The sequence below is a fragment of the Panulirus ornatus genome, chromosome 72, assembly GCF_036320965.1.
Source record: "Panulirus ornatus isolate Po-2019 chromosome 72, ASM3632096v1, whole genome shotgun sequence".
In the NCBI taxonomy this organism is placed as follows: domain Eukaryota; kingdom Metazoa; phylum Arthropoda; class Malacostraca; order Decapoda; family Palinuridae; genus Panulirus; species Panulirus ornatus.
In genome coordinates this window covers 13,907,852-13,920,424 of record NC_092295.1, presented here as the reverse complement: position 1 = coordinate 13,920,424, position 12,573 = coordinate 13,907,852, and the positions used below count along the sequence as shown (strand labels likewise).

Below are 12,573 nucleotides of genomic sequence, written 5' to 3'. Positions count from 1 at the left end.
TGAACTTAGCAATGTTTACACAAATAGGTACGAAATAAATAAACTCAAAATCTTTGCAGTTGGAGCAGAAGAACATTTACTTGTAGAAGATATATTGTGGTGTTGATGAGATCACTGACCACAACACATACATTGCAGTGTTGATCATCAAATGATATTACACCAGAATTTTTATCATATCATCAGAATAAACTTTCCTCTCTCATGTGCCAGAGCAAAAACAATTTTTTTCCCTCTTTGTTTACGCTTTTGTCGTAGAAATCAGAGAACGTATGCCAAGCGGTAGAGTGATGTAGTGTGTTAACTTGATCCTTAAGATAAATATTCATTGAGACACAGTATTTGACTTCTCACCATCTCACAGAATATCATGCAAATGGTAACCTTCATCACACAGGATATTCATTGTATAATGAATGAATGTGTCATGGTGTTTCTGCATAGTGAATGGTTATCATAAACAAACAACACGATACATTCATGTACGCAAATATTAAACAAGAAATAGATTTTAATCTGTATATGTGAGGGTATAATGAATGAATGTGTCATGGTGTTTCTGCATAGTGAATGGTTATCATAAACAAACAACACGATACATTCATGTACGCAATTATTAAACAAGAAATAGATTTTAATCTGTATATGTGAGGGTATGAGCCAGCCAACAGCTGCTGAAGTTGTGTTTATGAATCATTTTAGAGAAATCCTTCTTAACAACTTTAAGCAATTTCTTTGCCAACATAGCGCAAGGTACTTTGGTCACCTGTACCACAGAAGGGGAGGTGTGCTCACCACAGTGTGGTAGACGACACACACACACACACACTGGCGCTCTCAGACCGAGAATGTGGCAGACTCTCACCCTAAACGACTTCTTAACATATCATTTATGGTGTTGTCATCAACCCAGGTCGGACCTTCACATGTCGTGCAGGTCAGACCTGGACCTGAGATGCTCCTCCTCCATCAGGTCCATCAAGTGTGTTGGATGTGATGTGATTTGCATATCAACAACAGCAGATCATCGCCCGGCAGCCAGTGTGGGGGGTTGTGGTGCCGGCGTGTGATCCATGGTCCATACTGACACGGTCTAACCTCACATAAACTTTCTATAATTCTTTTTATACATTTATACTTTGGGGTTCATCTTATCTACTCGTTTTGAATTCATGAAGGAAAGGTTATCTTCACCGTAGGTTGACGGTAGAATTATGGTGTGTTATGGAGAGAAATATTTGAGAAATATGTCGTCATTGTTAATGTATGGGAAATAACATTGTGGATGAGCCAGAAGGATGATAATGGGATGAGAAATGCACGAAGATATGACCTTTAGCAGCAGGGGAGTAGTCTCGATCTATTCACTTGTGCTGGTGTGCATTTGGGAGACGGGTTGTGCTGTATCTTCTGTAATTACGTATATTACTGTACCACACGACCACATGTACCCACCCTCACCTGTCATCAACACCCCCAGTGTACCACACGACCACATGTACCTACCCTCACCTGTCATCAACACCCCTAGTGTACCACAGGACCACATGTACCCACCCTCACCTGTCATCAACACCCCCAGTGTACCACACGACCACATGTACCCACCCTCACCTGCCATTAACACCCCCAGTGTACCACAGGACCACATGTATCCATCTTGAATTATCTTGAACAAATGTTCATCTGTTCTATGTTCCTTCTGTCTGCTCACACATCAGTTTATGGTATCACTTTCTTCTAGCATAATATCAGCATCATATGTGTCAGGTTCCTACAGCTAAGTTTTTAGAATTCATCTTCCCTACTTCAAATCTTTTTTAATATATTCGATAATTAGCGAATTATAGATTAGCAATGTATTGGTATATGTTTTGGTAAACACTCTATTGCTATTTTAGATGTTTTCTATACATTGTACATATATCATATTCTTATACGTATTATGGTACCATTGTTCGTACATTGCTATGTCATTAACACCGTTGTGGCCAAGCGCCCTAACCAGGGTTCGAAGCCAACCCGTTATATATATACATTTGTCTGTCCATCTGTCCATCATTATGACTGTTATAATCTTTATTGTCTACTATCATTTAAAGACACACGTGAGAGGGCAGAAAGCAGAAGACCATAGGATTCTGTCAAAGCCGCCAGTGTGACTGTAGACAGATCATAAACAAGGAATGTAAACACTTGACCACAAGAGATTTCACTGTTGTCTTTACATCTAGGGAGGCGCAAAGTGTCGGACGTAAACTTGAAGATTTTTCTCACTTCCTCTACTACTGGAGCTTCATACCAAATGTTAACACTTCTACTGGAGAAATATTACCTTTTCTCAGTCCAAGTCAAACAGCTGCTCACGAATTTGTTGTCTCCATCACTACTAGTGAACCTATACACTTCTAAGCCTTAGATTTAGATCATCAAAACTTTGGTTTAATTCTGAACACCTGTATCAAACCACATCATAAACTCTTGTTTCTTTAGTTACATGATTTGAGATCATCTGGATTGTTGTTATAGAATTTCTCTCTCATTCCACGCATCGTCTTCCAGATTGGCTTCTGTTCTGTCTGTGTTATTTTTACATTTAGCAGACGAAAAGTTAACACAAACGCCGTCCCTAACATGGCTTAGATTTTCTTCTTTTGTGCTACTTTGACTTGGCTTTTGGTGTATCAGAATTCATTACGTTTCATAACTTAAAAGGTTTCATAATGTAGCTGGTCTTTTCATTTTCGCTGCTGGTATATAAACTTTGCATCTATCGATGATTCATTTCATCTGTTATCCATAAGCTTAAGCTCAGTCTATCAATGTATCAACGTCTACAGTTTGTAGCTGTATTTCCCAGCTTAGTTTCATCCGCAAAACTGGATTGTTTACAAGGTAGTCTACCATCTGTGTCAATGGTATACATGTATGAAAAGAGAACCGGTCCCAACACTGATCCCTGTGGCACCCCACTTGTTACGTCGAACCATTCTGAGGTTTGACTGTGAATTACTGCTTTGGTTTACGTCCAGTACACCGATGTTCTTACTGCCGAAGTAAACTACCTTCAATATGACGTAATTCAACTTTTGCTGGTAATCTTTGATGTGGGATTTTATCGAATGCGTTTTAAGAATCTAAGTAAATGACATCAACTCAACTCTTCACTTTCATCACACATATTGTTTACGTCATGAAAACAAACACATTTGTCAGACATAAACGATTTCGTGGAAATTCATCCCAAAAATCGTTCATGGAATGTTGGTCATCCAGATCTTGGCTCGAAGGATATTTCCACGTGTTTACCAACGACTGACGTCAGGCCAATATTGTGATGATGTCCTGGTCGTCTCATACAACAGTTGAAGAATATCAGTGTTACACTGGCAGTCTTCCAGTCCTGTACGTAGACCACTGTAGTGTAGCAAGTGACTTACTGAAAATGGCACTGGAAGACTTAACTATCTTGTCTAAAAGCTTCTTTTATTGTTCTTGTTTACCAAAACATTTCAGCAAATTTGATCTAATTCATTTTCTTCCACTAACTGCTGACGGTATATCTTGAGTGTGTGGGTTAATGTGTTGCAAAATGCTCTCCTCGACTAGGAGTGGGACAGGATCTGGACCATGAGACGTCTTTTCCATGATAAACAAAGATATCCATTATGAATGGACCGGTTGACTGGTTCAGTAGCAGCTTCCTTGCTTCTAGCATAAGTATAAAATTCTTCAATGTTTCCTTTCTATTTTCAGCAGTTTATTCATCATATCATAAATGAGCTCTTTATTCTTTTATGAAAATTTGTATAATCTATTTTACTATGTTGGAAGATGGTTTCTGAGTTTCTTGTGTGCTTTTTTCTTTGACATTTGGCCATGATATTTTAGCACACACTTTCCAGCTGTCTCAAACATACACTTTCTTACAACGACAACTCTCTCTTACTCTATCATTTCTTTCTTCATGTGTTGTCCTTGGTAATGATGATATCATGAAACGTAATGATAACGATAATGATTACAGGCTGTACAGGATTGGAAGACTGACCAACATAACACAGAAATGAAAAGAAGAAATTAATGCCTCCGCTTAGCCATAATAGCCTTGTTCTAGCAGACTTACGAATGTTAGCTTTCGAAACAAGATCGCAAATCATTTAACGAATCATAGAAATACTTGATTATGATATAATCAACATGTATGATAGATGTAAAGCAGGTGACGTCATTTATGTAGATTTTCAGAAGTCTTTCGGTAAAGTCCCACATCCAAAACTGCCAGCAAAAGAACTGGTCGTCACCAGTAAGTTGGTTACGTGACAAGTGGCGTGCTACAGGGATCATTTCTAGGATCTGTTCAATTTCTCATGCCTTCTCATGAGACGGATGATGGGCAATGTTGACGATATCATAATTCGTAGATGCCACCAACCTGGAACGAAAAGTGACAACAGAATTCGACTGTCTCCAGGTACGAACCGACGTAAACAAACTAATACACTGGACTCATAGGTATCCATAAGTGCTAACCCGTAGCACAAGCGGAGGTAAAGTACTAGACAAGAGAGACTTACTTCAGTAAGTAATGCACAGAAGGAATACAAATGGCTTAAACAGATGTACGCATCATGGACGAAGCTCTCGAGGTCAAGCCTGGGAAATTAATGTTAACTCCTTGTGATTGCTGATGTGTTCTCACCTTCATTGCTGTGCTCAGTTGTGGTCAATCTATTCGACAGACAGAAGAAAGAATGTGCCAGGATCATACCTAGAGTGAGAGACAAATCGTATGAGAGCAAGTCAGCCGACTTAAACTTACTCAGCTCAGAACAATAGATCAAAAATTCCTTTGATACAAGTACTCAAAATTACCCAAAGGCTTAGACAATCTTGAGATTAACCTGTTGCCTATAGCTTCATCAACGTGAACCTATTTGCACTGGATGTATAAACTCGTAAACAAAGCATTTTTCATGATAGTTCACCTCTGGAATGTCTACCCAGTAAGAGTAGTTAAGATAAATACGACGGACATGTTTAGAAGTTGAGTTGGTGAATTCTTTAAGTTTACGACAGACAATACTTGCGTGTCTGGAGATACAGAGATTATAGTCAGTCTCTCCTGAGGCATTTGTTTGTTTGTTCAACTCTGTTACGCGATGTTTCTTATCCTTTATACTACCATAAACGCTCTTGGAAGATCCTGGCGGCCAACTGTTGGTGTTTCCGATCCTTTCTCTTTCTTCCTTAAAGAGAATGAAAATAATGCAAAATACCATTTGTAAACCTTTTAACGAATGGTATTCTCACCACTGTCTTCCGCGATGTAGCGGTTAGTTCATAGGTTCGAATCCTGTTTGAGGCAGTCGGTCCACAGTCAACCCAGCTGTTCATCCACTCTTAAGGTTTGGTTGATAACATTATATATAACGTTAATGACATGGCCTTGTTTAGGGCCTCAGATATCCATGCCTTTTCAGCTAACATAAACACAACAACAACATAAACCTTGGTGTTGATTTCTCCAACAGACGCTCCCTGAGAGCCACACACTTCCCTCACACTTGCCTTATTGACCTGCGTGTCCCTCCGTATCTCCCTGATCAGGTGCGACATCGGCTCCCTTGGGTACTATCGCAGCGCTAGTGGCACCATCCGACCAGTCACCTCGACCAGGTCCAACGAGCAGACAGCTGGTGCCACGGTAGGTCAACATGACAGGTGGAGTATGGTAGACAGGTGGTGCCACGTTAGGTCAACATGACAGGTGGAGTATGGTAGACAGGTGGTGCTACGGTGGGTCAACATGACAGGTGGAGTATGGTAGACAGCTGGTGCTACGATGGGTCAACATGACAGCTGGAGTATGGTAGACAGGTGGTGCCATAGTGGGTCAATATGACAGGTGGACTGGTTATAGCAACAGATGTCAGTGCCAGTCATCATAACAGATGTCAGCGCCAGTCATCATAACAGATGTCAGTACCAGTCATCATAACAGATGTCAGCGCCAGTCATCATAACAGATGTCAGTGCCAGTCATCATAACAGATGTCAGTACCAGTCATCATAACAGATGTCAGTATCAGTCATCATAACAGATGTCAGTACCAGTCATCATAACAGATGTCAGTGCCAGCCATCATAACAGATGTCAGCGCCAGTCATCATAACAGATGTCAGTACCAGTCATCATAACAGATGTCAGTGTCAGTCATCATAACAGATGTCAGTACCAGTCATCATAACAGATGTCAATGTCAGTCATCATAACAGATGTCAGTGCCAGTCATCACAACATGACAGGTGGAGTATGGTAGGCAGGTGGTGCCATAGTGGGTCAACATGACAGGTGGACTGGTTATAGCAACAGATGTAAGTAACAGTCATCATAACAGATGTCAATGTCAGTCATCATAACAGATGTCAGTGTCAGTCGTCATAATAGATGTCAGTGTCAGTCATCATAACAGATGTCAGTGCCAGTCATCATAACAGATGTCAGTGTCAGTCGTCATAACAGATGTCAGTGCTAGTCATCATAACAGATGTCAGTGTCAGTCATCATAACAGATGTCAGTGCCAGCCATCATAATAGATGTCAGTGCCAGTCATCATAATAAATGTCAGTGTCAGTCATCATAACAGATGTCAGTGCCAGTCATCATAACAGACGTCAGTGTCAGTCATCATAACAGATGTCAGTGCCAGTCATCATAATAAATGTCAGTGTCAGTCATCATAACAGATGTCAGTACCAGTCATCATAACAGATGTCAGTGCCAGTCATCATAACAGACGTCAGTGTCAGTCATCATAACAGATGTCAGTGTCAGTCATTATAACAGATGTCAGTGCCAGTCATCATAACAGACGTCAGTGTCAGTCATCATAACAGATGTCAGTGTCAGTCATCATAACAGATGTCAGTGTCAGTCATCATAACAGATGTCAGTGCCAGTCATCATAACAGATGTCAGTGTCAGTCATCATAACAGACATCATTGTCAGTCATCATATGATCACGCCAGGTGGAACAGTTGTCTTAAACTGTCAATAAATTGCAGAGGAACGTCACAAAGATAATACCACAATTGAAAGAACTGAATTACAAGGAAAGAATAGAAGAGAGAAGAGTAAGTGGTGACCTGCTCACAACTTCAAAGTGTTTAGGATAACCTGATGATGGAGAACAGTGAACTGTTCTCCGAAAGTTGTAGACATAGAACAACCAGAGGACATAACATGAAATGAAGCACGAAACTTGTTAATAAAGATCTGAAGAACAAGTACGTAGGTTTGCAGTGGACGAGTAAAAAGAGAGATTGACTGAGGGGAAAGATGATTGTGGACAATACACAAAAGTGGAAAAAAGCAAAAAGTTTACAAAGTTATGTTACAGTAAAGAAGGTTTGTGAGTTGGGGCCGCACGAGTGTGCATCTCACTCCCTCGTGCTGGAGAAACACGTACACACACACACACACACACACACACACACACACACACACACACACACACACACACACAGATCCTGAGTGCTGGACGAATGGTAACACTGGCGGCAGGCTGGTGGCGAGGCACTGTGGCTTCCAGAGGAAGGCCTTCCACATCCCACACCAGAACACATGCTAGTGTAGTGAGCACACCTCATAGTCTCTCTCGTTTATCATCATTTCTACTTCATCTTCCACCCGGAGCCACCAAGGCTCTGCGTCAGCGACAGAGGAGGTATATATATATATATATATACAACAGTAAGACATCATTGTACCATCTTCCACTGGATTGAATTTTGGTGATGTCAACGTCTCTTTATATCAACTCCTCGAAAATAAGAAACACGACTTTAGCGAGGATAAATACGTTCTAGTGTGGCCATGTCTACAAACTTCTACCAATTAGCGAACTTTCTCTATATAAACATTATGCTCCACCATCAAAACAGGAACTTTTGAAGACAGTCAAGTAAAAGCGAGCTTAAAATATATTCATTTTGCTCCATCATTTATGAATTACCGTCAAGATAATTTCAATAAACGCGAACTTATAGATTCCACTACCGCAAGGTTCTTGCTTAACAGCGCTACATAGGCTACTAAACCCCAGTCATACAATCTCATTCCAAACCCTTCTTCATGTATGATCACATTCACACGTCACGTGGATCGTCTCATTGTTACTTCATCCACAAAATTGATTTATACCAATTCTCATCTGACCTTGATGTTGTTTTGTTTATTGTTTGTGGTTATATTTACAGATTCTCCCTCCTCGGTTATTTACTGTTACATGTCTGTTGGAATTGAGTTACTGTTACTTTTCTGTTGGAAATACAATACCGTTACCTTACCTGGAAAGCGAGATAGAGCTGGGGGTCGTTTTGACTTACAAAATTTGTAGAGAGACGAAGTAATTCAAGGATAGACTTGTCAGTGATGTAGTTCTGTGAAGACTGAAGGAAACAAATGGGAACTTCATCAGGAAACAGAGAGAAGCGATATAAGAAAACATCTCAGGATAAACAGAATAATCAACACACGCAAATTGCAGGTGAGACCAGCATGTGTGGGGAAGGTGTGTGTGTTACCAAGACAAGGATGGACCATCATTGTGGTCTGAAGGTTAGGCAGATATGAGTAGGTATTCACACACACACACACACACACACACACACACACACACACACACACACACACACACACACACACACACACATACACGTTTAAGACGTTGTTTGCATGATAGTAGAGAGGGGGGGTGAAGAGATGTGGGCCTACGACAGTAGAACTCCCTCCCCGTGTGGTGCCAGACGGGGAGGCTCCGTGCGAGATAAGAGATTATCTCAGTGGAAGGCGGAGGAAGGCGGAGGAAGGCGCAGGAAGGACGCATGTCAGTGGAACCGACTCGAAAAGAGATGAAGTTACCGTTGGCGTACCGCAAGGTGTTCGCCTGGCACCGTCCATACTCCATGATCAACATATTCAACTTATCAGAAGTGGATTCGAACCCGGATATAATTGTGGATGATGCTAAGGTCATGAGGGAAGTGATCCAGGAGGACTGCATCAACTTACAAGGGAACCTAAACACACACTCCAATGTTGGTGTTATACGTGAGTGATGAAATTCAACCACAGTGAATGTGCTGAGGGTGGATTGGTCCAGAGGAGGGTACCATATAGGGTAGGTCACCAGGACTGACCTGTATATCCTACGTTACTCCTATTGACCGTAAATACAAGTATGTAGAGTGGGAGGTCTAGCAGAACCAATCCCTATGGCCCTTAGATAAGATATGAAGCGACCTATACTAGGTAGAAGAAAGAGAGAAACTTGGAAACAGAGAACACAGGAGAAGTCTTATGACCAACTGATGAACATGTTGTTAGGGAGGTGTGCGTGTAGCCTACACACAATATAAGGTCATCAATCATGAATACATAAGGTCATAAGTAGCAGTCAGTCAGGAGCAAATGATCAGACCTTAATAGGGCAAAGAAGAATTTCGAAATAAGCGACAGAAAGATCAGCGAAGACTTGGGTTCAGAAGTCTGGATCTTAAAGTTGTGTTAACAGGTAAGATCCTGTTGTATGTAACTTCTTTATTTTCCTTTGGTTTATTCACGAATATCTTTCCTTTACTCTCACGAGAATCCGAAGTGAGGAAATACAACACAGATCACATCCTCTGATCTGGTCTGTGTGGCCTCAGGGAGTCGGTCTATACACTACATGTCTGAAGACAATGTAAACATGATACATCAGGATGTTAGTGTGAAGTTAAACATCACGAAAGTTAGTTAAGTAATAATCTAATTCTCCACTCGTAACTGTTATCTGATAAGATAAGATATTGTATGTATGATAGGTAGATCATGCTATACATTACAGTATGTATGATGGGTAGATCATGGTATACATTAGGACCCCAATAATCACCTTGCACTTCCCTACTACAGCTATGTCAAGGGTCACCCTGTGTGTGTGTGTATGTGTGTGTGTGTGTGTGTGTGTGTGTCTGTGTGTGTGTGTGTGTGTGTGTCTGTGTTGTTCTCGAGAGCTGACCTTGTCTGTGTATGCGCAGCATCAGGGCAGGACGGAGGTAAAGCAGTCACGCCGTACTGTGCCCATCACCTACTGCCTTCTCCTCATCACTGTTTACGTGGTGTGTGGTGGGCTCATCTTCTCACAGTGGGAGAGATGGTCGCTCTTGGACGCCTGCTATTTCGCCTACATCTCCCTCAGCACTGTTGGCTTCGGAGACTTGGTAAGATTTGTGCCAGTACTTTAACCCATCATGTGACTCACGGGTCATATGATATGCTGATTAACTCGCCATTGTAGAAAGCCTTAACCATAATTAGATGTCTTTGAAGTAATTCATGAAAATGTTGAAGGACATGTTTGTTTACTTAATAATACTCTTCCAAACATTGCTACGTATGTTATGACCAGACCACAGGACTGGCTACACCATCTTCCAGTTGTTCATGTTTTCATAATCCATTCTGACCATCGTTAAGTCTTACCAGTCTTCCACATTAGTCACGAGTCATCAAGATGACTTAAAGACGGTCGTCAGTCACCGGCCTCACAGTCAGTCATCTCCGCTCGCTCGTGTCTTCAGTCATGAGACGCTACATCATCTACATGTCCAGCCTTACATTACCACCTCATCTTTACGTAAATTTACATCCTTCACACCAGACTATGACTCTGGCCCAAGAAAAACAATCGCATGAACTCCTTTTCTCCACATGGGCCAAACACACCCACAGACACTCCGCCCCTTACAAATACACCCCGACTCCTACACCCAGGATGCTGGGCCAAACACACCCACAGACACTCCGCCCCTTACAAATACACCCCGACTCCTACACCCAGGATGCTGGGCCAAACACACCCGCAGACACTCCGCCCCTTACAAATACACCCCGACTCCTACACCCAGGATGCTGGGCCAAACACACCCACAGACACTCCGCCCCTTACAAATACACCCCGACTCCTACACCCAGGATGCAGCGCTTGTATACAAACACAACTTTCAAGGTTGCAAAACTTCCTCTTCTTTACACAGGATGTTACACCACCCAGCTCTCATCCTGCCACTTCATTTCTCACTTTCCTTGAGGGTTCAAACCTTTCATTACTCATGATGAACTGGTGTTGAAGTTGGAGGTCAGGCACCTGTAGCTACATGATACATAGCATGTCTACATTTTGTGGTATCTAACAAACGTAAATGCATAATATAGTGTTTAATGGTGGCTTAAATATCTAGAAATAACCTAGTAAGCTTGAGGGACAAGATTAGTAATAAATATACACCTCTAGATGTTTATTGGACTTATTGATGATATTCATACACATCAAATGATGATTTTGATACAAGGAATTCTTGCATTAAGACAGTACATGATACGTTTTGTCATGTCAGTTATAGAAATATCATGTATATGTCTTGCTGTAGTTCTATATTCTCAACTCAAGTTAGTTTTGACTGCCTCAGGAGAGATCTGATCCGTTTACTTATCGTCTTAATGTGTACCTCAGGTGCCTGGACGAACCGTGGCTGGCCAGAACAACGAAGAGGAAGTGGAGTCACAGCAGATCATCTGTACGGTGTACCTGCTGGTGGGCAGCGCCCTGGTCGCCATGTGCTTCAGCCTGATGCAGGAGGAGACCATCGAGAACCTAAAGGCTTTCTGGAGGAACCTGGGCTGTCTGAGGAAGAAGGCCGGACCAGAGGACATAGAAGGTCTTCCAAGAATCACTGTATGATGACTGACTCTCTCAAGTCCTGATGACTGGGGAGGTCGATGACGATGACTGGAAGGTCTACAGTAGATACGGGAGTATTCTCTCGCATCAGAGAGGAGAACGCTCCCTGCTTGATCAGGATAATTTCCCTGGATGAAGATGATCGCTTGAATACAGGCCGGTGTTGCTGTGACCGTGAGAATGACCTCTTAATTAGTGGTTTCACGTAATTAGACTTTTTAAACTATGTCAAGGAATACTCAGATGTCAACCCTCATCCTTGAAGGCAGAGAAAACTTAGCACAACAGTTCTTTACAAATATCGGCGGAATGGCATATGCCAGTGTGGAGAGTACCACCCTCACAATCAGCTTAGTGTCAAGAGCTGAAAAACTTTTCACAGTTCTGTTTTTTCTTACACGTCAGTGCATGTGTCTCAAAGACTGTGATGAATCACTATGAACAGAACATGATGATGAACATATGGTTGAAATCATCAGTGATGACACTATGAGAACAATTATGTTTATAGCAACAAGTTGTCACAGATTCTTTTCTAATATTCTTGACGAGTTGATGTATCCATGTTGTCTTAATAACCTTAGAAAATTTGCTCTAATTTTGTGGAAATGAAAAATTAGAATGATTAAGAATTAGGACACATTTCATATTCATGTAATTGAATATGATAAATTTATAGAAAACATTTATCTAACTGAATAATAAGAAATGTTTCCAGATGTAATGTTTTCCAGAGATATGAGCAGGCAACCTCACTCCATATTCCCCTGCCTGTTGTGGAC

General features: G+C 41.5%; 1 protein-coding gene across 2 annotated transcripts in view; it reads left to right on the top strand.

Annotated features, from left to right (window-relative positions):
- The window catches only part of LOC139748024 (TWiK family of potassium channels protein 18-like), a 113,093-nt gene extending 100,742 nt beyond the window's left edge, over positions 1 to 12,351 (top strand). For both annotated transcript variants that reach the window (XM_071660566.1, XM_071660567.1), the window contains 3 exons: positions 5,611 to 5,707; positions 10,089 to 10,271; positions 11,564 to 12,351. In XM_071660566.1, coding sequence (XP_071516667.1) covers positions 5,611 to 5,707; positions 10,089 to 10,271; positions 11,564 to 11,791 — 508 coding nt within the window. In that variant the 3' untranslated portion in view covers positions 11,792 to 12,351. The remainder of the gene's footprint in view (positions 1 to 5,610; positions 5,708 to 10,088; positions 10,272 to 11,563) is intronic.
- The last annotated feature ends 222 nt before the right edge of the window (positions 12,352 to 12,573 follow it).